General features: G+C 31.0%; 1 protein-coding gene across 6 annotated transcripts in view; it reads left to right on the top strand.

Moving 5' to 3' along the window:
- Positions 1–22,968, top strand: part of Vps13a (vacuolar protein sorting 13 homolog A) — a 255,843-nt gene that overhangs the window by 176,192 nt on the left and 56,683 nt on the right. For all 6 annotated transcript variants that reach the window (XM_071600547.1, XM_071600551.1, XM_071600552.1 and 3 more), the window contains 14 exons: positions 1,477–1,709; positions 5,041–5,194; positions 5,857–6,003; positions 6,273–6,354; positions 7,478–7,547; positions 8,407–8,512; positions 16,155–16,268; positions 17,085–17,230; positions 18,339–18,420; positions 19,525–19,638; positions 20,499–20,574; positions 20,657–20,820; positions 21,145–21,190; positions 21,299–21,422. In XM_071600547.1, the coding sequence (XP_071456648.1) occupies positions 1,477–1,709; positions 5,041–5,194; positions 5,857–6,003; positions 6,273–6,354; positions 7,478–7,547; positions 8,407–8,512; positions 16,155–16,268; positions 17,085–17,230; positions 18,339–18,420; positions 19,525–19,638; positions 20,499–20,574; positions 20,657–20,820; positions 21,145–21,190; positions 21,299–21,422 (1,658 nt within the window). The remainder of the gene's footprint in view (positions 1–1,476; positions 1,710–5,040; positions 5,195–5,856; positions 6,004–6,272; positions 6,355–7,477; positions 7,548–8,406; positions 8,513–16,154; positions 16,269–17,084; positions 17,231–18,338; positions 18,421–19,524; positions 19,639–20,498; positions 20,575–20,656; positions 20,821–21,144; positions 21,191–21,298; positions 21,423–22,968) is intronic.

Raw genomic sequence — 22,968 nt, 5'->3', positions numbered from 1 at the left:
GGCTGAATATTTTCTCTGATATGTGGATGCTAATTCACATTAAGGGGTGGGAGGTAGAATAGTGGTATTGTAGACTAAACAGATAGAGGTAATGGGGGTGAAGGGAGGTTATGGGCATAGGAATGATAGTAGAATGAATCAGATATTATTACCCCATGTGCATATATGAATACATGACCTGTATAACTTTCCATCATGTGCTACCAGAAGAATGAGACGTTATACTCCATTTGTGTATGACGTGTCAAAATGCATTCTACTATCATGTATAACTAATTAGAACAAATACAGAAGAAGTAGGTAAATAACTTCTCATTTAATCCTTATTTACCAAAGGGTTTTTTTTTAAATCATGGTTAATATTGAATTTTATAAAATGTTTTTTTCCCAGATAGATCTTATTTTATTTGCTTAACATCTATTTTGTTTCAAACCTCCATCTTGGATCACTTTGTTTTTGCCATTTGTTAATTCCTTCTCTAGAATATCCTTGTATGAATCTCTTTTGATGATGAACTTTAGTAATTTAGCATGCATCTTTATTTGTGTCCTCGTCTTCCATGAAGATATTTTTGCTAAGGAAGGAATTTTAGGTTCAGAGTGACTTTCTTTTAGCATATTGGTAATATTTTCCCATTGTCTTCCAATGCTGTCGAGTAATCTGATATGGGTTTTTTAAAATTGTATTTAAGGGGATTACCTATAATTTAAATAACTTTATTTAATGTTTTCTAATTCCGATTAGATTTACTCAGGAAAAATATTTTAATATAAAAACAGTCTTGATTATATTTGCATATTTAGATCATAGTGATAGTTTGAAGTTTATAAAAGCAGAAATTCACAAGACATTAGACTTAAGAATTATTTGTAAGCTTCTTATCTCTCAATGTTGTTTTAGTGCTGTTTATTTTACTTTAGAATGTATTATAACATGTTTCCTATGCAATAATTTCATTTTAACATTTCTAATTTCTGTGCATTATAACATGAATGTTACTAAATATTAAAATTTCCTATAATCTGAATATTCATTAGCTGGAAATTTATAGTTCTTACTGGAATTTGCTACATTTATCATGTTATTTAACCTCAGGATCCTGGTTCATCACAATGCTTCTGTAAGTGCCTTCTACCTAATTAGTCCTGTGCTGAATATCAGTGTTTCATTTATAAGAATTTAGAATTGAGATATCAAGACATTTTTTATTCTCTTTCAGCTATCAAATGATACTGAAGTAAATTTCCATGTATTATACAAATATTAATTCAATTAGTTGTCACTAATCCTTTGAAGTAATCATGACTGATTAATTTTCTAGGTATTATAAAAATATTAATTCATTTAGTTTGCCACCCCACTCCACTCTTATGAAATAGGTGAAATTAATATCTTCATTTTGCAAATATGAAATTTAGATTTTGTGTTGGTTGGGACCAAACTCTAATTTTTTTGTGTGTGTGGTTTTCTTTTAGGATATGATGACACCTATAAATTTGGGGAAAAAGACCATTTATTTAGTTTCATTCTTTGAAGGCTTACAGCGTATTATTTTATTCACTGAAGATCCAAGAGTGTTTAAAGTGACATATGAAAGTGAGAAAGCAGAGTTAGCAGAGCAAGAAATTGTGTTGGCATTACAAGATGTTGGAATTTCTCTTGTCAACAATTATACAAAGGAAGAAGTAGCCTATATAGGCATTACAAGGTTAGGTACCTTAAGTTTTGGATAAATTTAATTAGTTCTTAATTATTAAGAAATGATCATAAAAATCTAAAATGACAATTTTTTTGACTAGTTATCAATACTAAGGTAATTGTAATTTCCAAGTACATTTAAGGGGTTTTTTTGGGGGGAGGGGGGAGCTGTGGAATAAAAATGTCAAAATCAAATTTATAAATCCCCTATCATGTTTTTAATCATCCTAGTGCTCTAATAAAGTTAGACTTATTCAATTATTAAAAGTATATCTTATTGAACAAGTCATAAAATTTTCTGATTTATTTCTTACCATCTATCAGAGAACAAAGTACACTGTATATATAATCCATAAGTAGTTGTTGCAAGACTTAAGACAACCACATTCTAATTTGACCTTGGCACTTGAAGATCTAGTAAAGAATGCTGTATTTTATTATTTTCTATATAAGGCATCACCACTAAAGCTCTTATCTCTCCCTTATGCCCTTATTGTTCCTATTCACAAATTGTTAAATTAAAATTAACACACACACACACACACATGAGCACCTGCACGCCTATTGTGAGAGCATTTCTTCCAGTCTACTTAACAAGATAATGTAGTTTTAATCCTTTACATGAGTTGAATTCCAAATATTAAAGGTATTTATGATACATATTTAAATTTAGTTTCTATGTGAATTATATTTTACCGATTTCTCATTGAATGGAATAAATGTCATTTTAAAGAAATCTTAAAGCTGTTTTCTTTAAAATTTTCATTGTTCTCAAAAACTTAAAGTTTTTCTTATTTAAATAAGAAGTTAAAATACAAATTTTATGGCTATTATAACTATCATATATTATCTCTCATGCTAAATGATATGGCAAAGATGAAAATGTGGTTTTCTAACTTTGTGTTTTATTAAGTGAATATAAATATTGGAAAGAGTAAACAAATTGAATACTTAAAATTAAATAATTTATGTAAGTAGAGTAATTTTAGAGGCTGTTTTTATTGGTGCATACTTATTATACGTAATGGTAACTTACAATGTGACATATATTGGAACACGAATATAACATATTTTGATTAGTTTTAGTACCCCAAACTTCCCCCAATAGGGTTTTTTAATTGCCATTAAAGTAAATAAATAAATAAGTATATATACATATATATAGTTCATTATAGTTGTACATAATACTGGGATTCTCTTTGACATTCATAAATTCATATAATATTGTTTGGGTATATATATATTTATTCTGTCGTTAGGTGTTTAAGCATTTTAGTTTCTGTGCAATTAGATTTCTTCTATTTATACTCTCTTCTAGATTACTGTTAGATTGTAATTTCCAAGTACATATAAGGATTTTTTTTTTGCCTGTGGGATAAAAATATCAAAAATCAAATTTATAAATACTATCATGTTTTTAATCATCCTAGTGCTCTAATTACTGTTTTATATTTTGTCTCTCCTTAAAACTCCTGTTTTCTCTCAGTTCATTCCCTTGCATCTCACTTCACCAATTGAAGCCAATTAAAAGCAAACTTCCTAGACCCACCTTATCTCCCAGTATCACAACTTCTTATTTACCAGCATTTGTACCTACATGCTATACCAATATGATTCTCTTGAGTTCCATAAGTATATGTATGTGCTCCCATTTAAACATGTTTCTACTTTTGCACTGTATTTCCTATATTGCATATATATATTTCACTGTTACTTACTTGACAACAATGATCCACCATCATCATCTTTCCATCTTAGGTTTACAGTTTCTGTCTCTCTACTGGGTTGTTTCTGTCTCTCTACTGGGTTGTTTCTGTCAGTACTGTTACTTCTCTGAACTTAAAAAAAAAAAAATCTCCTGACCCTACTTTCTTTCTTTCTACTACCCATTTCATTTTTTCTCTTTACAGCCAAACTTCTCAAATCACTGTTTCAAAAGAGTTTAATATGTTCACTATCTCCAATCTTTTTCATTCTTTTCTTTCTTAACCACTCCATGCAGGATTTGCTATTTAACACAAATTCCTTCTTGATACAGTTTCTTTCATTTGATTTCTAGGATATCTCACCATCATGGGTTCTCTTCCTGTCCCAACATTCTCGGATTCATTTGTTGTTTCCTTGTTTTCTCTCAGTTTCTTACATTGGATGCTTTGAGGCTCTAAGACCTCAATCCTCTTGTCTATTTCATTTTTTCATAATTTCTAATACCAATATATTAACCAACTTTTTGTAGATATACAAATAATATATTTCTTAAGCCAGTCCTGTTTTCCAAATTCTTTACATATATATCTGACTGCCTACATAAAATCTGCTCAGATATCTAAGAGACGTATTTAACTTCATATATGTAACACCAAACTCTTTAATTTTTTCCTACCAAAACCTGTTTCCCTTGGGAGGTATTCACAACTCCAAGTTGCTTAGGCTGAAGACTTTGTTTAATTCCTCTGTTTCATACCCTATATCTATTTCATGGAGAAGTTCTGTACTAACTTTTCCTTCAACGTATGCATAGCAACTGACCATATTTTATTGCCTGTTATTACCCTCATCCAAGCCAGTACCATTTCTCAGGTGCTTGCTGTATTAACCCTTAATAAGTTTTTCTGCTTGTAGCCTTGATCCTTTTTTCTTCCCCCAACCCATAATGCATTCTCAAAACATAGATTATGTTACTAATCTTCTTTTAACCTTTCAGTGTTTCCTCAACTCAGAATAAAACTCAGTCTTTTCAGTGTCTTAGAAGGTTCTGCATTATTTGATCTCCCACTGACTGACTTCATCTTTTACTCTTAATGTGTTCCTACCATACTGGCCTTCTTGTTCTTCATTTACTACAGATGTGATATTGCTTTAGAATCTTTGTTAATGCTTTGCACTTAAATGAAATATTCTTTTTCTGTAGTCTGCTGGATAACTCCCTTACGTCCTTTAAGGCTGATGAAATTTTAGCTTCTCAGTGAGGTCTGTGTTGACTACTCCATTTTAATACCACATTCCCCACCACTTCACATATCCTGAGACTCCAGATTCTCTTTATTTTGCATACTTTTTCTCTTTTGCAAACATTTTTACCTATATGTTAAAATTGATTCACTTGTTCACTACTTATTGTCCATTATACCCCAGCTACAATGAATAGGAATGACAGAAATGTTAATTAATTCGTGTTTTTAGATTTGTAATGTGCTTATTTGTAATTAAGGCTAAAATTGTGATTTCACAATTCAGTAAAACTTTTGAAGTTTTACAAAGGTTTTTTAATTTATGTAATAAACCAGTTTAAATGAAAATGATTATAAATTAGTACTATGATTTTTGCTTTCATATGTAAGTTCTGATGTGGTTTGGGAAACAAAGCCCAAGAAGAAGGCAAGATGGAAGACAATGAGTGTAAAGCATACTGAGAAGTTGGAAAAAGAATTTAAGGAATATACTGAATCTTCACCCTTAGAAGACAAGGTTATTGAGTTGGACACTAATATTCCGGTAAATTCTTTTAATCATTAATTTGAATTTCTAATTTTTCTCTATTGTAGTTTGAATTGCTAATGAATTTTAAGGAAAGTCTGGCTTCCTTACAAAACAAATTGAATATAGTTAATCCTAACATACCTAACTCATACAAAATATTTTAAAGGGATGGTTATATTATTAAGAAATCAAACTTTCTGGCTGGGGTTGTAGATCAGTGGTAGGGCGCTTACCTAGCACATGAGAGGCACTGAGTTTGATCCCCATCACCACATAAAAATAAACAAACAAAATAAATGAATTGAGTCCATTTTCAACTAAAAATGTTATTTTTTAAAACACTTCCTCTTAAAGATACTTTCTTTAGTTAATGAGAAGTTAAAAATGTTTTTTTATTTTATTCTTAAATTTATTTTCTTTCATTACTTGATTTTTATTATGTAAATTTTATTAATGTAAAAATTGATACAGCCAACCTATAAGGATTATAAAAGTATGTACAATTTAAGAATATGAGGTAAAAGATTTCAGCTTAACCCTAGTCAAATATTTAGCCTACTCTTTAAATTAGTATTACCCTAAAAGTTTTATGATATAAATTTTCAATCTTAATCATTTATGGAAAAGAGACATTTCATGTTGGTTTTCTTTTTGTGGGGGGATTGGTTATTTTTCAGGTTCGCTTCACACCTAGTGGGATTAACATGAAAATTTTGCAACCACATGTACAAGCTATTCGAAGAAACTATCTTCCAGCATTAAAAGTAGAATATAGCACATCTGCACATCAATCATCATTTAGAATTCAGATTTACAGAATACAGGTAAGTCTTACTGAAAATACCAGCAAAACATAATTCAAAACCCTATTTATTCCCCCGGTCTATATTGTCTTTTACAAAACCCAAAGAAAAAGGCAAGATGGAGTCAGTATAAAACACACCGAGAAGCTGGAGAAAATTGAATCTTCACTTCCTACTTCAATTTCAATATTTGACTGACTTTTTGATTCCCTCTATTTCTTAAAGCCTACTGTTCTAGTCAGGTTGTATTATTTATATACTATGCATTGACCTCTTTTTTGTTTTCTTAGATTCAAAACCAGATTCCTGGTGCTATTTTTCCATTCGTGTTTTATCCTATTAAACCTCCAAAGTCTGTCACGATGGACTCAGGTTTGTTTTTACTTTTAGATTACCATAAAAACAGTTGTTCTAGCTATTAGGTTCATTTTACTGTAAAAATATGAAATAAAACCTACTGTAGGATCACTGAAAAATTATACTGCTTAAAAAGGAACCTCAGAGAGTATTCAGCTGACTTCATTGAAACTCAAGTTAATGCTAAAAATAAAAGATTAATTGTAAATGTATATTTAAAATTTTAAAAATATTAATTTGCGCATCAGATTACTAATCTATAAATCTGTGATTTAAAAACTATTAGATCATTTGAATAAATAATGAGTAAATTCAAATTCAGAGTGTTTTCTAATAGGAAACTTTTGTGATGAGAATAACTGACACCTTTTCTTCCACTTTTTCTTCTCCTTTACCTTTCTTACCTATCCTTGTTCCCCCACTTTCTCTTTGCTCCTTTCCACCCTACTTCACTTGCCTCTGTTCTAGGTTTCCCATTCCAAACCACAGGCTCTAAAAAAAAAAAAAAACCTGAAAGCTTTTTTTCTTTTAGTTGTAAATGACACAATACCTTTTTTTTTTTTTTTTTTTAGTTGTTCATAGACCTTTATTTATTTATTTATATGCGGTGCTGAGAATTGAACCCAGTGCCCACTCACACATGCCAGGCAGGTGCACTACCGCTGAGCCACAATCCCAGCCTCAATATTTTTATTTTATTTAATATTTTCATTTTTATGTGATGCTGAGGATTGAACCCAGTGCCTCACATATGCCAGGCAAGTGCTCTATTACTGAGCCACAACACCTGCCCCTTTGAAAACTTTTAACTACTATACATGCCCCTCCACTGAGAGATCTTGGGCAAGTCTTCAGAATCTATTTTCATAGTTTTTGTGATGATTCTAATGCATACTTCCAGTTTAAAATACTAATTTTTAGAATTAATTATTTTTAGAGTAACTTTAGATAATTAAAATCACAGTCCTAGAGTCTGAAATTAATACCATAAGGAAATTTGCAAATATCAGTAATTTTAATTGATACTCATGATTTAGTAAATGATTTAATTTTCCATTATAATTATATTAAATTGGAAGAAAATGCTTATGTTTGCCTTGAAGGATCAAGAGAGTAATCATGTTTATAACCTTGACAGCACCAAAACCCTTCACAGATGTCAGTATTGTCATGAGATCTGCAGGACATTCGCAGATATCACGTATTAAGTAAGTGTCGTCATATATTTCTTACATGTTCATTTAATATTTTGGTTGAAGAATATGAATTATCTGCACTCTATAAAAATAAATTTCAGATAAGTCAAAGATTTAAATGTAAAATATTAGATAATAAGGATCAAAGAAAAATATCTTAATTATATTATAATCCTGGAAATTCAAAAGGCTCTGGATGAAATACTTCAAATTTTAACAATAATTGTTTCTAGATCTGGGTATTTTATTATTTACTTTTTTGTGTATTTGTTTTTTTCTTTTTCCTAAGTTGTCTAAAATGACTGTAGATTGTTTTAGAAACAAGAACAAAATAATATTCATATTTCACTCACTACTCATTCAAAAAATGGGACATAGGCAAAAATTTAAGTCTATATGGTACTACTCTATCTGTTTCTCCCAATTATCTCTGAGACAAACTCTCTTTATTCCCTTGCTTTTTAAAATGTAGTTTATTGTATATGTGTACCTATTATTTATGCTTTTTTAAAAAATATATATTTTTAGCTGTAGAGGACACAATATATTTATTTATTTATTTTTATGTGATGCTGAGGATCAAACCCAGTGCCTCACATGTGCGAGGCAAGTGCTCTACCACTGAACCACAGCCCACCCCTCTTTTTAATTTTTTATAATTTTTAAAAATTTGAGTTTACTTATCCATTTCCTCTCTATAGCCATTTTTATATTTTGAGTTTGTTGCTGTTATAAACAGTATTGCCTTGATTTATTTTTTATGCACTCATTTAAGAAGTCCTAAATTTCAAAGTTCTAATATTTACCTGATACTTTTTTTCCTCAGTGCAATTAATTGATTTTATGAAATGTTTTCTGCTTTATAATTTAGGTATTTCAAAGTGTTGATTCAAGAAATGGATCTCAGGTTAGATCTTGGTTTCGTATATGCTCTAGCAGACCTCATGACAGAAGCTGAGGTGACTGGAAAAACAGAGGTAAGACTTAAAATAATAGAATTTATGGGATGGGCTAAGGAAAGAGGGGGATTAAAAAATATAAATTCTTACAGATATTAAAATGGCTTTTGTGTTCTTCTTTAAAATATAATTTTAAGCCAGGTATGGTTGTGCATGCCTGTAATCCTAGTGGCTCAGGAGGCTAAGACAGAAAGTTCAAAAGTTTGAAGCCAGCCTCAGCAGTTTAGCAAGGCTCTAAGCAATTAGCAAAGCCCTGTCTCTAAATAAAACATAAAAAGGTCTGGGGATGTGGCTCAAAGGTTAAGCACCCTTGAGTTCAGTCTCTGGTACCAAAAAGAATGAATGAATGAATGAATGAATAAATAAATAAATAAAATTTAATTTAAATCCTTATTTAATTGTGGTGGGTATAAAGGTGAAAGACTTATACAATGAAAACTACAGAACCCTAAAGAGAGAAATAGAAGAAGATCTTAGAAGATGGAAAAATATACCCTGTTCATGGATAGGCAGAACTAACATCATCAAAATGGCGATATTACCAAAAGTTCTCTATAGGTTTAATGCAATGCCAATCAAAATCCCAACTGCATTTCTTGTAGAAATAGAGAAAGCAATCATGAAATTCATATGGAAAAATAAAAGACCCAGAATAGCAAAAACAATGCTAAGCAGGAAGTGTGAATCAGGTGGTATAGCGATACCAGACTTCAAACTATACTCCAGAGCAATAGTAACAAAAACAGCATGGTACTGGTACCAAAACAGGCGGGTGGACCAATGGTACAGAATAGAGGACACAGAAACCAATCCACAAAACTACAACTATCTTATATTTGATAAAGGGGCTAAAAGCATGCAATGGAGGAAGGATAGCATCTTCAACAAATGGTGCTGGGAAAACTGGAAATGCATATGCAACAAAATGAAACTGAATCCCTTTCTCTCGCCATGCACAAAAGTTAATTCAAAATGGATCAAGGAGCTTGATATCAAATCAGAGACACGCCGTCTGATAGAAGAAAAAGTTGGCTACGATCTACATACAGTGGGGTCGGGCTCCAAATTCCTCAATAGGACACCCATAGCACAAAAGTTAATAACTAGAATCAACAAATGGGACTTACTCAAACTAAAAAGTTTTTTCTCAGCAAAAGAAACAATAAGAGAGGTAAATAGGGAGCCTACATCCTGGGAACAAATCTTTACTCCTCTCACTTCAGATAGAGCCCTAATATCCAGAGTATACAAAGAACTCAAAAAATTAGACAATAAGATAACAAACAACCCAATCAACAAATGGGCCAAGGACCTGAACAGACACTTCTCAGAGGAGGACATACAGTCAATCAACAAGTACATGAAAAAATGCTCACCATCTCTAGCAGTCAGAGAAATGCAAATCAAAACCACCCTAAGATACCATCTCACTCCAGTAAGATTGGCAGCCATTATGAAGTCAAACAACAACAAGTGCTGGCGAGGATGTGGGGAAAAGGGTACACTTGTACATTGCTGGTGGGACTGCAAATTGGTGCAGCCAATTTGGAAAGCAGTATGGAGATTTCTGGGAAAGCTGGGAATGGAACCACCATTTGACCCAGCTATTCCCCTTCTCGGTCTATTCCCTAAAGACCTAAAAAGAGCATGCTACAGGGACACTGCTACATCGATGTTCATAGCAGCTCAATTCACAATAGCAAGACTGTGGAACCAACCTAGATGCCCTTCAATAGACGAATGGATAAAAAAAATGTGGCATTTATACACAATGGAGTATTAATCTGCATTAAAAAATGACAAAATCATAGAATTTGCAGGGAAATGGATGGCATTAGAGCAGATTATGCTAAGTGAAGCTAGCCAATCCCTAAAAAACAAATGCCAAATGTCTTCTTTGATATAAGGAGAGTAACTAAGAGTAGGGATGAAGAGCAGGAGAAGAAGATTAACATTAAACAGGGATGAGAGGTGGGAGGGAAAGGGAGAGAGAAGGGAAATTGCATGGAAATGGATGGAGACCCTCAGGGTTATACAAAAGTACATACAAGAGGAAGTGAGGGGAAAGGGAAAAATAATGCAAGGGGGAGAAATGAATGACAGTAGGGGGGTAGAGAGAGAGAAGAGGGGAGGGGAGGGGGGATAGTAGAGGATAGGAAAGGCAGCAGAACACAACAGACACTAGTATGGCAATATGTAAATCAATGGATGTGTAACTGATGTGATTCTGCAATCTGTATATGGGGTAAAAATGGGAGTTCATAACCCACTTGAATCAAAGTGTGAAATTTGATATGTCAAGAACTATGTAATGTTTTGAACAACCAACAATAAAAAATTTAAAAAAAAGAATAAATAAATAAAATTTAATTTAAATCCTTATTTAATTGTGGTGGGTATATTGGGAAAAATCATATTTTTAGATGTTAGCAAGACAAAGTAGCCTTTTGTAAGGAAAAGTTTTAGTCTAAATGGTAGAAGAAAGAAGATAATCAGTCATAGTCAGTCACATCACTTTTTTCCTTTTATTTTTGTGGGTTAATTTTGCTTTGTTTTTGTTTGGATTGATAATTTAGAAATTTGGGGTACAACCAGGATATTTGATGAAAAAAGGGATAAGTCAAATTGAAAGGTTTCATTTTCTTGGTGACTATTTGAAAGACTTTAATATCACAGTGATAAGCTAGATGAAATATAGGCTCTTTAATTACCTTCCCACATAGAAAGACTTCTTAAGATAAAGACAAACTTCATGGCAGATACATTTTTCCCCTTAAAACAGCTTATTGAGATATATTTCACATACTATGCAATTCACCCTTTAAAAATATAAAACTTGGGGGTTTTAAATTTATTCACAAAGTTGTATGACATCACCACTAATTCCAGAACATTTTTATCACACCCAGAAGAAATGCCTTAGTTCTGTGTAACTGCTATTCTACTTTTTGCCTCTTCAGAAAGGTTTTCTATTCTGAACATTTTATATCTGTGAAATCATATAATATATTGTTTTTGGTGAAGTGTTTCTTTCACTTAGCACAATGTTTCTAAGTTCATCTATGTTGTAGCATGTGTTAGTATTTTATTCCTTTTATGGTCAAATAATATTCCATTACATGAATATGCCATATTTCCATTATCAGATAATGGAAATTTGGGTTGTTGGCACATTTTGTCTTTTACAGATAGTATTATGAATATTTGTTTATAAGGTTTTATATAGACATATGTTTTTATTTCTCTGGATTAAATGTATACCTAGAAGTGAAATTGCCAGGTCACATGATATCTATGTTCAATTATTTGAGAACTACCAGTTTCCTATAGTGACTCCACCATTTGTCATTTTTACCAGAGTATATGAGGGTTCTGTTTTCTCCATACTCTCTCCAACACTTATTATTCTCTGTGTTTTTTTTATTGTAGCTATTCTAGTGGGGTGTATAATAGTTTCTTATTGAGGTTTTGATTTGAAATTACCTATGATTAATAATGTTGAAAATCTTTACATTTGCTAATTAATAATTTGTATATTTCATGGAGAAATGTCCATTCAGATGCCTTTGCCTAATATTTGGGTTTTTTTTCTTATTATTAAGGAATTATAAAAAGTTCTTCATATATTCTGGATACATTCTGGATACTAATCTCTTATCAGAGATAGGTTTCTTAAATATTTTCTCATGTTTTATTTATTTTATTTTTTATTTATTTTTATGTGGTGCTAAGGATCGAACCCAGTGCCTTACCATGCTAGGCGAGCGCTCCACCACTGAGCTACAACCCCAACCACATATTCTTTATTTTATTGTTCATGCTTTTGGTGTCATTTCTAAGAATCCTTTGCCAAATCTCAGGTCATAAATATTCAGCATTATGTTTTAAAACTTTTAGATTTTTACATCTTAAAATTTGGTCTTTGATCCATTTTGAGTTCAGTTTTGCATATGATATAAGGGTCTAAGCTATTCTTTTGCATATGACTATCCAATTGACTTAGTGTGATTTCTTGAAAAGATACTTATTCCTCTGTTGAATAATCTTAGCACTTTTGTCAAAAACCAGTTGACCATAGGTACATATTTTTATTCCATTGTTCTGTTTGTCCTTGTTACCAGACAATACTATCTTATCATTGCTTTGTAATTAGTTTTGAAACTAAGAAATGGGTGTTTCTACTTTTTCTTCTTTTCCAAGATTGTTTTGGCTATACTGAATCTTGGAATTCCATATAAATTTTTAGCTCCCCAAGTCCTTCAAAAAAATTCAGATGGGTTTCTGATAGGTATTGCATTGAATCTATAGATTAAGACAGAATTAATAGTTTTAAGACTTCTGCTGCTTTAACATGAGATGGTTTTCCATTTTATAGATCTTTCATTTCTTTTAACAATGTTTTACAGTTTTTAGAGTATAGGTTTTGTACTTGTTAAACTTTGGCAGGTAAAGGGACCTGGGGATTGAACCCAGGCACACTCTATCACTAAGGTACACAACCCAACCCTTTTTATTTTTTGATTTTGAGATAGGGTCTTGCTAAATTGCTGAGGTCTTACTAAGTTGCTGAGTCTGCCCTGGAATGCAGTCCTCCTGCCTCAGCTTTCCAAGTAATTGGGATCACAGGCTTTTCACACCACACCCAGCTACTTTTATTAAATTTATTCGTCAGTATTATATTCTTTCTTCAGTATTATGCATGAAATTGTTTGTTTTCCTAATTCCATTTTTTCATTGGTATATTTTATTTCATTGAAATAAAATTGATTTTCACATGTATTATTTTCTACAATGTAACTGAATTATTTTGTTAGCTATGATTGTTTTTATCCTATTTTTTTAATATGAGGTTATATCATCTAAGAAGAGAGGTAGATCAACTACTTCCTTTCTGATATGAGAAGTTTTTTTGATTACTTTTTCTTCCCTAATTGCCCTAGTACTAACTAGTGAATTGCTGAAGTGAGAGCAGCAATCCTTTTGTTATTTCTAATATTAGTGGGAAAGGTTTCAGTCTTTTACCCTTAAGTATGATGTTGACTGAGTTTTTTCTAGACATTGACTGTCTGAGTAATACATACATTTACATGTCATTATTCTTATAATACATATGTAAATAGCTAGATTAAGTTTATTAATATTTCGTTGAGGATTTTATATTCACATTCATAAGAGATATTCATCTGTGGTTTCTTATGATATCTTTGTTTGGTTTTGGTGTCAAGAGTAGTAATGACTTCATAAATTGAGAATTGTTCCTCCTCTGTTTTTTTGCGGGGGGGGGGGGAAGTTTGTGAAAAATTAGTAGTTTTTAAAACGTTTAGTACAATTCAGCAATGAATCCATCTGAGCCCACATTTCCTTTTTGTGTACTTTTTTGAATTAAAATTTATAATCCTTCATTTATTGTAGATCTATTTAGATGGTATATTTCTTTTGGGGTCACTTCCACCAGTTTGCATACTTCTAAGAATTTTGTCTCTTTTATCTAAGTTTTCTAATGTATTGGTATAAAATTATTGACAGCATTTTTTTTAATTAGTTGCTCATGACAATACGATAGTCATTTTTTATAATCCATTTTTTTTTAAGGTCAGAGTGGCTGGGATTACAGGCGTGTGCCACTGTGCCTGACTCAGTCTTACTTATTTTTACATCCATTCTGATAATTTCTGCTTGTCGATTGAATTGTTTAATTCATTCACATTTTGTTACTAATATAATTGGATTTAGCCTACATTTTATTTTTTTGCTTTCTATGTGTCTCATCATTTTTGTTCCTTTCTGCCTTCTTACTGCTCTTTGTATTAAAAGAACATTTTCTTATGAAGTGTTTAAATTTCTTTAGTAATGTGCTTATCATAACTTTGAGTTTTTTTAAGTGATTGCTCCACAACTTAAAATATACATCTCATCAAAGCAATTTTTGATTTATATAAGTGGTATTCCATATTTCCCTGAGACACTGTTCATTTTTCTTCACCCCTTTTTTTATTGCATAATTTCTACAAATTTATCTTCAAGTTCCTGGGCTACTTCTCAACACATAGAAGTAACATGTCTTTGGGTTTGGAAGAGAAGTATTGGTGATTATCAAAAATGAAAATATTCAGTGGATGTGTAACTGATGTGATTCTGCAATCTGTATATGGGGTAAAAATGGGAGTTCATAACCCACTTGAATCAAAGTGTGAAATATGATATATCAAGAACTATGTAATGTTTTGAACAGCCAACAATAAAAATTTAAAAAAAAACATATTTACTCACTGAATAAAAAGAAACCTATTAAAATAATAGATGAACTTTAAAAAAAATGAAAATATAATCACTTCATGCAAAATTATTTTCACTCCTTCTCCTTTTTTGCATAACTATTGTTATAGTAAAAACTTTAGAAATTATTCCGTAATATTATCTAATTGACATGCCATGATTAAATTTTACTCACTGTCGCAAAACACTCTTTTTACATTTGATCATATATATCATGATCCAAAATTGGTCCACAGGCTGCTTTGATTAATATATTTAAATATGTTTAATGCATTGCATCTTTTTGAAACCACTTATTGTTGAAGAAACTCATCCATTCATGCTCTAAAATTCTTCACATTTTGGATTTATCCATTTCTGTTTTTGCAGTATCATTTAGTAAATCACTCTTTTTATATGTTTTCTTTAAAATAGTAGTTGGATTTTTTTGCTCGATTTATCCTGGTTCTACTTTGATGCTTTAGCAATAGGTTTATTATGTGAACTTAAGCATGAGTTCATGAGTTTCTTTTTTCATTTTATTTTTTAATTTGTTCTAATTAGTTATGCATGACAGTAGAATGCATTTTGGCACATTGTGTACAAATGGAGCACAACTTCCCCTTCCTGTGGCTGAACGTGGTGCAGAGTCACACCTGTAGTATAGTCATACATCCCACCCCCCTTCCCCTTCTCTCATTCCCCCTGAACAATCCAAAGTTCTTTTATTCTCTCCCACTCCCTCCCCCCTTTATGGATTAGCATTCGTTTCTCAGAGAAAACATTCAGCCTTTGGTTTTTGGGGTTTGGCTTATTTTACTTAGCATAATATTCTCCACCTCCATCCATTAACCTGCGTATGCCATAATTTTGTTATTCTTTAAGGCTGAGTAATAGTCCATTGTGTATATGTACTACATTTTCTTTATCCATTCATCTGTTAAAGGGCATCGAGGTTGCTTCCATAGTTTAGCTATTGTAAATTGATCAGTTCCTTCTTTTCAAAATTATATTAACTGGCCTCTGTAGATTGCAGTAAAGCAGGAACCAACATTCTATAAGTGTAATCATTATGATTGTGTTTGAAGAAACAAATATGCCCCAGAGTAGGTTGATGGAATGGATTAGTGGCCTTTTGAAAGAAGATCTGTAGTCACTTGAAGAAAATCTTCGTGTCTTCTAATGATTTAATGAATGAAAACAAAAGATATGCTTACCAGTTTGTGATCAGACAGAACTTTTCTAACTATAAAAATTTTAGTTTCTCTTCTGAGGCAGTAACCTCTAATCATGAGTACTCTTGAGTAGGTATTATAGAGGAGCTTTCTTAGATATGTGAGCTATTAGTTTAAATCTCCTACAGGCAGATTTTTTCAGTTTTAAAATACTTTTGTTCCTTTTTTAGCTTGAACTATTTCATAAAGATAAAGAAGCTTTTGAAGAAGAATATGAGACAGTTTCATTGGTAGATCAATCACAAGTCAGTCTCTATGAATATTTTCATATATCTCCTATCAAGGTAGGGAAAAACAATTTATTTTTATTTTCCTTGATAATCTAGGTAATAACAAATAGATTTGATCTCTTTAGGAGTGATATAGCATTTAAATTATATTATTTAATAGTATAGAAATTCTCTATTATGGTAATTACAGATATAAATAAGTAACAAAAAAGTTATGTGGAAATAATAGTGGAATCACCCTACAGCATGTATTTGTATTTTGACCTAACATTGTTTTACTTTAATTTTCTGTTAAGCTATTAGCTGACAATTTTAAATTTTCATATATTGTGTATTAGTTTTGAATTATTTTACAAAGTATACTTGATTTTAAAATTGGACAATGAATTAAAGTAAATCTAAGTTAGATTTTAACAAAAAATTGCTTTGAGTTACAGAATACTTTAAAATCATTTCACATATATATGCACATATATGCAGTACAATACAATTGTACTTTTTAACTGGTTTCATCATACTAACACAATTCTTATAGTTGAAATGTACACATTTAGATATATTTGAGTTATTCTCAACAGCTTTAGCTTCTAGATTATTAATGTTATTAACAAATATTAAAAATAAATATTTTCCTAAGTTTGTCAAAAGAATAGGATTAAAGTAAATATCATATAATTTTAAATTGTTGAATTTAAATAGAGCTGTGTTGGATTTTAAGTTTCTTTAAAATTTCTACTTAATTTTGGCATAATCCAGGTAACTTTAAAATGTTATTTATGGTGTAGTAAACTTAAAATTAAGCTGATTTTTAAAAATTAAAATTGTCAGTATGAAGAAAGTACTTTTAAATATGTATCTCTTTGTCTCTAGCTGCATTTAAGTGTTTCACTGAGTTCGGGTAGAGAAGAAGCTAAAGATTCAGAGCATCATGGAGGACTGATCCCAGTTCATTCTTTAAATCTTTTGCTAAAGAGTATTGGTGCCACCCTTACAGATGTACAAGATGTAGTTTTTAAGTATGTTCAATATTTAGATTTGTATACTGATGAATAATTCCTTTTTATTTACCTAAAAATTTTTGTAAATGAGAAAGTATGTATAGTATGTAGTAGATAATGGGGGAAAGGTGGTTTTGTGTTTAAGTAGAATGCAGTCAAACTAACATCAAGCATTTTATCTGCTCCTAACTACTAAATCAAAGAATAATTATTAAATAATTTTCTTAAGAAAAATTGACGTAAGCCATGCAATTTTATATACTTTAAAATGTCTGGCCTGGGAAATATTTCTAAGAAGACATGGTTGCCCGGAGATATTGTGCTTGAAGTCTCAATTAGGACAGAATGAATGCAATAATAGGGAAAATAAAGGGATCAATTTAAACAGGTGGTCAAGAATTTATATTTGAATGTAAGCTCTTTATTAAGTCATCTGACCAAAGACTCAAAAACTCTATTTTTAGAAAAAAAGAATGAACTTTGCAGGTAGCATGTGTAACTGGTGAATAAGGTCAGTATTGAAAATAAGTGTAATAAGAGGTAACTCTGAACCTAGGTAACAGTTAAATAAAGAATGTACATTTAATGGCAGCAGAATAGGATGAAATATCTAATCTTTTTGCTCTCATATTCAACACTAAGAAGCATAGAGCTTTACAATTAGTGGATTAGTCATATTTTGTGAATGTATTATAAGTAGACTGATTTTGATTCCTCACCTGTCAGCCCATTAAGAAAGACCAGCAGCAGTTGAACTCCAGCCATCCTTAAGCAGCCATTTACCCCAACATGTTGGTCATTTTCTGGGAGTGCCATGATAGGACAGAACTAGGAAACAGTTTTAGTGGTCCATGAATGGGATCCAGAAGGTCTTTGAATCCCCTAAATTATAGGAAAATTTGCCTTCTGGTGACTTCCAGAGTGTAAGATCTATAGATTTCATCAGTTTCTTAAAACTTTCTTTGACTATGAAATGCAGAGATGTACATGGGAAAATATATTAGGAAAGATTTGGGTAAAAATTCTAAAGAAAATAAAACCGTATCAATATTTAAAATATTCTCTTTCCATGCATATGCACGTATGTATATGTGTGTGTGTCTACGTATATTTATATTTTTTTCAGGCTTGCTTTTTTCGAACTCAACTATCAGTTCCATACAACATCTGAACTACAGTCTGAAGTAATAAAACACTATTCAAAACAGGTTTGTCTGAGATCATTTTACAAAGGGACAGAATGATATACTCTAGTAAAACCTTCTGTATCTGTTCATTGATGTATACCATAAATTTGTCAAGAAAGTAAATGGCCATTTTCAAACTTTCAAAAATTTTTTTCCTTCCAGAATTATAGTAAGAAATATGAACTAACCCCCATTTGGTTTTTTTGGTCCTTGTATTTTTCAGCCACTGTCAGAAATTCTTTTCTGTATCAGTGTAGTTTAGAAGTAAAAATTTTTATTAAAAAAATGTTTTATTAAGCATAATAATTTTATAGTATATTGGGTTTCATTGTAGCATATACATATATGCACATAACTGAGTTAATTTCACTGACCAGTACCTCTCCTTTCCCTACCCTGTGATCTTCTTCTTCTTACTCTACCTTCTATTTCCATGAGATTCTTTTCTTTCTCTCTAGCTACAACATATGAGAGAAAACATGACTCTTTACTTTCTGAGTCTGACTTATTTCACTTAACATGATGCTCTCTCCATTTCTACCCATTTTCCTGCAAATGACATAAATTTTTCTTCATTAAATGAAATATCAGCTATGTAATTCATTATATTTATTAGTAACTGGTGAATACAAGGTGTTTTTAATGTAAAATTGTTAAGTTAGATAGATGTTATTTTAATAGTTTTTTCCACCTCTGGAAAGATTTCTATATTTTTTGATATAACTTAGCATCTGAATTACCTATGGTATAGTGAAAAGATCACTAGGCATGACTCCAGATTTATTTGGGTTTTGGATCCCACTTTTGCCATATACTTACTTTGTGACCCTGGGCATCATTTGACTCAATCTATAAAATGGTGCTGGTAATAACAACTGATATAAATAATGATACAAGTGAAAGTATTTTAAATATTCTAGAGCTTTATGTAAATATATTATCTCATTAGTATAATACTGAATTGCTTTTTAAAAACAGAATAATGATGAATGGGTGATATAAAGTAAGAGTTGAAATTGGTAGTGAAGATGTTATCTTCAGAAAACTGAATATGTATATTAAGTAATTTTTAAGAGAATTAGGTCTAATGATCTGAATTAATTAATGTTCATATTTCATTTTTAGGCCATTAAGCAGATGTATGTACTAATTCTTGGACTTGATGTTTTGGGAAATCCTTTTGGCTTAATTAGAGAATTTTCAGAAGGTGTGGAAGCATTTTTTTATGAACCTTACCAGGTAAAACATTTGCGCTTATATTGTGGAACATATCAAGTTACTTTTGAATAGATAATGCATTTCTTTTGCTAACTTGAGCTGTCAGAGTAAATAGATTTGTGGAGACACACAAAATGATAATTTGCAGCAAACATTCTTAAGGTTTGAGGAGGTTGGAAGAAAGTTTCTACTTTTTTACTCAAACTTCTGATTTTATTAGATATACTGGATTTTAAGTGGTTTTTTGAAATATAAAAGATTGATACAATTCAAAGTGTAACAGAAGGAAGGTCACCATGTTTGACAAATCTTGCTTTGCATAGAACTGTAGAACTGTAAAAATAACCATACAAGCTAACATCTTGCAAAGTAGTCTTAATAACCAGTGGGAAAAATTATGATTGTTTAGATCCCTGAAGACTTTGTCAAAACATTCAGAACTTTCCTGCTTTCACTTATAAGATGTATACCCTATAGGGTAACAAAAAATGAAGTAAAACTAATATATATTTCATATAATAAAAACATTAGAAACATTAAGTATTTGAATGTTTTATTTCTTTTCTAAAAAACTTAAGAGTAGTTTGAAGTGTCTTGCTTTGTTTTCATCATATAATTTACAAAACACAGCGAGCATCTTTTCCAAATTTTTGTGAATTGTCAAACTTCTTTCTAAGTTTGGAACAGCTTCCAACAATATATTCTTTACATGTTAAATGTCATGAAATTTTCCCTGAAAATTCTTTCAGTGTTACATTTTTGCTGGCAGCACTTCTTTATTCTTTTCCTCACTACCACTTTCCTCATTTATATCAATAAGCTCACTTTTAAAAGTAAATATAACCTTTTTTTTTTTTCCTTTAATTCTTTTGTCACTTCAGGGGGCTATCCAGGGTCCTGAAGAGTTTGTGGAAGGAATGGCACTAGGACTTAGAGCACTAGTTGGTGGAGCTGTCGGTAAGAAATAGAATGCTATGTTTTATTGTACTGAAAAGTAATGATATATTGTTTTTACTAAAAATATTACAACTTCTGTTAGGTGGATTAGCTGGGGCTGCCTCCAAAATCACCAGTGCTATGGCTAAAGGAGTAGCAGCTATGACTATGGATGAAGACTACCAGCAGAAGAGAAGAGAAGCAATGAATAAGCAACCAGCTGGGCTTAGAGAAGGCATTACTCGTGGAGGAAAAGGCTTAGTTTCTGTAAGAAATTTCACAGGGTTGTGGACATTTTAGGAAATACCTTTTAAATCCACATTCTATGAATTAAAAAAAAAAATAGTCTTATAACTCTCGCTGCTTAAATTATTATTTGGATATTTTAGGAGTAGTGAGTGTTGACATATAGAATATTAGTAGCCTCCAAAAACATTGTTTCAATAAAATACTTAAGAAATTTGTTAATTCTTAATGGTATATATCAATGAATAATTCTGTATTTTTTGTTTTGTTTTGTTTAAGCCATACTTAGTTCTTCAGAGCATCATATAAATGTATTGTAAACTTTCAATTGTGTTTTCCCTCCAGGGTTTTGTGAGTGGCATTACAGGAATTGTTACAAAACCAATCAAAGGTAAGGATATTGTTTCTTTTGGTTATATATATATCAAAGTCTTTAACAAATAGCTTTTTTTTATTCTTGGTCCGATTGTTTGAATCTTTATTATTTTTTTCTTTCTAGGAGCTCAAAAAGAAGGAGCAGCTGGTTTCTTTAAAGGTGTTGGGAAAGGTTTAGTTGGAGCAGTGACCAGACCAACTGGAGGCATCATAGACATGGCTAGCAGTACATTTCAGGGAATTAAAAGGTAAATAATTCTCTTTGAGGTAAAATGTATAAGCCATGAGAAATGAAATATACCTGTTGTTTGACTTTGCACATTTAGTTGTGAGCACTATAATATGGCAGATTACATATGACTTCCAAATTCGTTTTGATTCTTTTTAAGTTGTTGTGATGTCATTCCAAATTTATATAGTTCTCCTTTACTTGTCATTCATTCCTAGAAGCCGTTCCCAAGAATGGTTTAGCACGTAGAAGCTTTTTAGTTACCTTAATTGAAATATATTAATGTAATGCTATGTGTCAGTTTTGAAATTAGCAAATATAATATTCTGTATTCTATTTTGAGAGGTAAAAAATGGCATTTTATATTTGATTCAAACTCATTTTATCCTCATCCTTCCTTTATGATCTTATTTTGTTATAAAACTGTTAAATTCATACCCTCTCTTTCTCTTCCTGTGTGTCTTTGTTTTTATAATAATTTAGAATTAAGATGGGGAAGAGGCTAAGTTTCCTTTACCTTTAACTTCAGTTTACTATAACTGGAGTCACATTCATTAGAAACTCAAATGGCAGTGAAACATAAGGAATTCAAAACAGCTATGCACGCATCTGCCCAGAGCTGCTAGACTTACCAGTCATTTAGCTAAAACCTGTATTTCTGTATTCTGCTACATTACTTTTAAAAATCAAAGGCGAAAAAAGACTTTGAAACCAAAAGGAAGAATCAAAGGTGAAAATATAAATTAGTGGATAAATCTAATTGGCCTATATAAAAAAGCAAAATTGGATCCCAATTAATATAAAATAATAAAATGGAATTTGGAAAGGGAATGATAGGCATCAAGCATTCTGTTGCTTTATTATTTGTGAAGAGTATATATGTATTAATTTTACATGAAATAGACTCTAAAGCAGAAAAAGCTTTTTTTGAATAAATAAGGCAATTTCTAATAATCAAAAGAATAATAAGCCACAAAGTTAAGAATAATCTTCAACTTGTATTCACTTCACAAATTTGCTCAATTTTTATAAAGCAGGTTTTATAATTTTGATAAAATTATAAAGCCTTCCTATATATAATATTTATGAAAGAATTTAATATTTCTCTCAATTTTGGCAGATGAGAAAGACAAGAGTAAGTAAATAGATCATATAAACATAGTTAATGAGCTATTTAATACACAAGTAAATTTTTTTGTATTTCTGTAATATATAGTTATCATATCTGTTCCAGTTACTTAAAGAACTACCAAGTGAATGTAATTGGCAATGTTTCTGTCTTGATACAGCTTACAAAAATAAGTAGCTGGTAAATATAAGCTAAATGGTGAAAAATACTGTGAAGAAAAAGTAGATCAAGGATAAGAACCAGCCAGGCATGGTGGTGTACACCTGTAATTCTAACAACATAGGAAGCTGAGGCAGGAGGATCACAAGTTCAAAGCCAGCCTCAACAACTTATTGAGGTCCATCTCAAAATAAAAAAAATATATATATATATAAAGGACTTGGATTGTAGCTTAGTGGTTAAATACTCCTGGGTTCAATCCCCAGTACAAAAAAAA

Source organism: Marmota flaviventris, chromosome 13 (genome assembly GCF_047511675.1).
Source record: "Marmota flaviventris isolate mMarFla1 chromosome 13, mMarFla1.hap1, whole genome shotgun sequence".
Taxonomy (NCBI): Eukaryota; Metazoa; Chordata; class Mammalia; order Rodentia; family Sciuridae; genus Marmota; species Marmota flaviventris.
This window is presented reverse-complemented; position numbering and strand designations above follow the sequence as displayed.